This window comes from Octodon degus, unplaced genomic scaffold (genome assembly GCF_000260255.1).
Source record: "Octodon degus isolate 3935 unplaced genomic scaffold, OctDeg1.0 scaffold00102, whole genome shotgun sequence".
NCBI lineage: Eukaryota > Metazoa > Chordata > Mammalia > Rodentia > Octodontidae > Octodon > Octodon degus.
Window position 1 is genome coordinate 2362531 of NW_004524678.1, and position 2991 is coordinate 2365521.

Here is a 2991-nt window from a genome sequence, read left to right on the forward strand (position 1 = left end):
AAATATGATTCAGTTATGTTCCATACATTGAATTTGGTTTATGTGTCTCTTATGATTCCCTTTTAAACCTTAATTTTATGACAGTTTTAGATTTATGTGAAAATTGTAGTGCTCTCCGCTACCTTGTGCCTTAACTCCTCTGTACTTCACATCTGAAACTAGGACAGGACCTGTTTGGGGTGGCGGTACGAGGATTAGAAACCAGGACAGTGCCAGCGCTCAACATTAGGTCAGAGAAAAGCAGGGTCACAAACCCTGTGCATTTCTGGACATCGTGTGAATTCATTTTCAGAGCTATAGTCTTTATTTTGGGAACGTAACACTGAATCATGTTTAACTAAGACAAGAAGCAAGCCTTCAGCTTAGGTTTTAGCCTCAAGAGGAATGTAAAAAGTTTTAAAATTTAGAAGCCATAGTGATAACTTTTAAATTCTGTATTCTTCTAAATTCTTTTTGAAAGCTTTACAAGTATAAGTGGTATCCAATGTACCTCCTTTTTCGTTTTAGTATTCTGAAGAAGCCAATACTGTCATTGAAGAGTGTGAGCAAGCCGAGCGACTCGGTGCGGTGGATGAATCACTGAGGTACGGGCTTTGTTGTGTGTGTCTTTTGGAGATGGGCTCTCACTGTATAGTTCAGGCTGGCCTTGAACTCTCTTGGTAGCCTCAGCTGGCTGGTCTTGGACTCTCAGCAGTCCTCCTGCCTCAGCCTCCTGAGTGCTGGGGTTATAGGCGTGCGCCACCACACCTGGCTGGTATTTTTTTTTATTAGTACTTCACTTCTTTCATGTCATATGTTAACCTGAGAAAAAAATGACACTATTCATTTTGTTTGTTTGAAGTGAGGAAACGCAGAAGGCTGTGCTTCAGTGGACCAAGCATGACGATTCTTCGGACAACTTCTGTGAAGCTGATGGTATGCCATTTTTTATAGTGTCCATTAGGCTCAAAATTATACTTTAAAAAAATTATATTAAAATTATTTTAAAGACTCATTTTCTAACAGTTTAACCTTCCCCAAAAGGTATACAGAATTATTCTGTGACCTAACAGTGCTATTCCTTGGTGTATAGACTACATGGTGAACCTTAGGGGAAGATAGGGAGGTCATGTATAAGTTAGAAATTTAGGGCCGGAGAGATGGCTGAGTGGAATAAGCGCTTCCCTGGTAAGTGCAAGGGCCTGAGTTCAATCCCCCGTTCTGCCAAAAAGTAAATAAATAAATAAATTAGAAATTTATACTTTTGTGGCAAAATATGGTGATAGTAACATTTTTGTATAAAATTGAAGAGAGAAAATTTTTGTCATAAGTAAAATTAGGATTAAGGTGTTTTTTTTTTTTTTTTTTTTTTTTTTTTATCTGAATGCCCTCAGGGGTGGTTTGGCTGGCTGGAGTGTTGTGGGGATCGAACTACAGCAACCTGAGGCTGACAGCTTTGTGGAAGCAGCCACTTAAACAACTGAGCTAAGGCCAGGCCCCCCGCATAAGTAAAATTAGTAGGCAACTATTTTTCTTTTTTAGATTATTTAATATTTAATCACTTCTTGGTGGTTATTTTGTGTATGGGATATTGAGCATTGTACTTTATAAAAATCAGTTTTTAAAATTATATTATGTATTGTATTATAATTTTTTTATATAATGGCAATTGCATTTGGTATTCATTGGAATAAGCAGTTATCCATCCCTGAAGTAGATGATTCCATGCGCATTTATTTCTTGATGTCAGTGACTTTCTGGTTCTCTAATGTATGTTTTTGCATTAGGCTCTGTCATTCCTAGATGCCATCCTTGTGTTGCTTCTAGAAGCAATTTTCCCCCTAGCTTATGCGCCTGATTCAGCGGGCATTGGGCTAGAAAAATCAAGCTGATTCTTTAATAATAAGAAATAGTGTTGTTGAGAACTTGATTTTCTCTCTGTCTCTCCTATGCTAGGGATGAACTTGGGCCTCACAGGTGCAGGGCTGGTAGGACCGGGCCACACCCTCGGCCCCTATGATGGACTTTTTGAAAGAGAGATTTTTGTCATTGACTTTGGTTGCTCTTGGGCTCTTTTGGCTCCTTCTTCATTTGTCACTTTGTATTGTTAAAGTTTCTAAATGAGTAGGAGATTGCTGTACTGTTAAATCATTTCCCAGACCAGTGGTGGACGAGGGCTGTTGTCCTTGCAGTTATAACATGCAGTATTGTAAGTTATGAATAGGCTCAGGACCAGGGTCCCAACCCAGGCACTCGGGCTGCAGGGCCTGTTTCTAACTGCTCTGCTGTGTTGGGAATTTTAGTGTTATATTTTAGGAGAGTTTGATAGGGGGTCCTAATGGTGGACATTGGAGAAAAAAGTAGTATATGGCACAAATACTTTCCATTACCTTAGCGACTGATGCACTGCTGTGGTTAATGTGGAAAATACATGTGAAATTCACTGGAAGGTTTATGCAAGTGGAGTTATGTGGTTCTTGATTTCTAAAATGCATACATTCCAGCTGGGCAAGTGGCATGTGTCTATAATTCCAGCACTCTGGGATTACATGTTTGAGCCCAGCCTGGGCAGGTAAGTAATTTAGCTAAATAAAAAATAAAGTGTTGTGGTTGTAGCTCAGTGTGTTCCAATCCCCAGTACCAAAAAAAAGAAAGAAAGAAAGAAAGAAAAACTCTATTTTTGTAACCATTCCTTTATCGTGTCTGAACCTTATCTCATCCTGGCACTCGAACTCAGGACCTTGTGCTTGCCATGTAGGCAGGCATTTGTGCTGTTTGCACCGCTGAGCTGTATCCCTGGCCCTTTACCATTCCTTTAAACCAGAAGGCGTTTGTAGGCACTGTGTACAGTTAAGGTAGCTACTTGGTTTCTTCTCTAGAAAAGTTCTTATATCCCTGATATGTTACGATTTCTGAGAAGCCTTGGAGCCCAGGCTTGCATGCTTTTTTTCTGTACTGGGGGTTGAACCCAGGACATGCACGTGCGTTGCATGCTTTTTTTCTGTACTGGGG

General features: G+C 40.0%; 1 protein-coding gene across 1 annotated transcript in view; it reads left to right on the top strand.

Annotated features, from left to right (window-relative positions):
• The window catches only part of Ero1a (endoplasmic reticulum oxidoreductase 1 alpha), a 31065-nt gene that overhangs the window by 9120 nt on the left and 18954 nt on the right, over positions 1–2991 (top strand). The window contains exons 5-6 of the mRNA XM_023723748.1: positions 508–584; positions 842–915. Coding sequence (XP_023579516.1) covers positions 508–584; positions 842–915 — 151 coding nt within the window. The remainder of the gene's footprint in view (positions 1–507; positions 585–841; positions 916–2991) is intronic.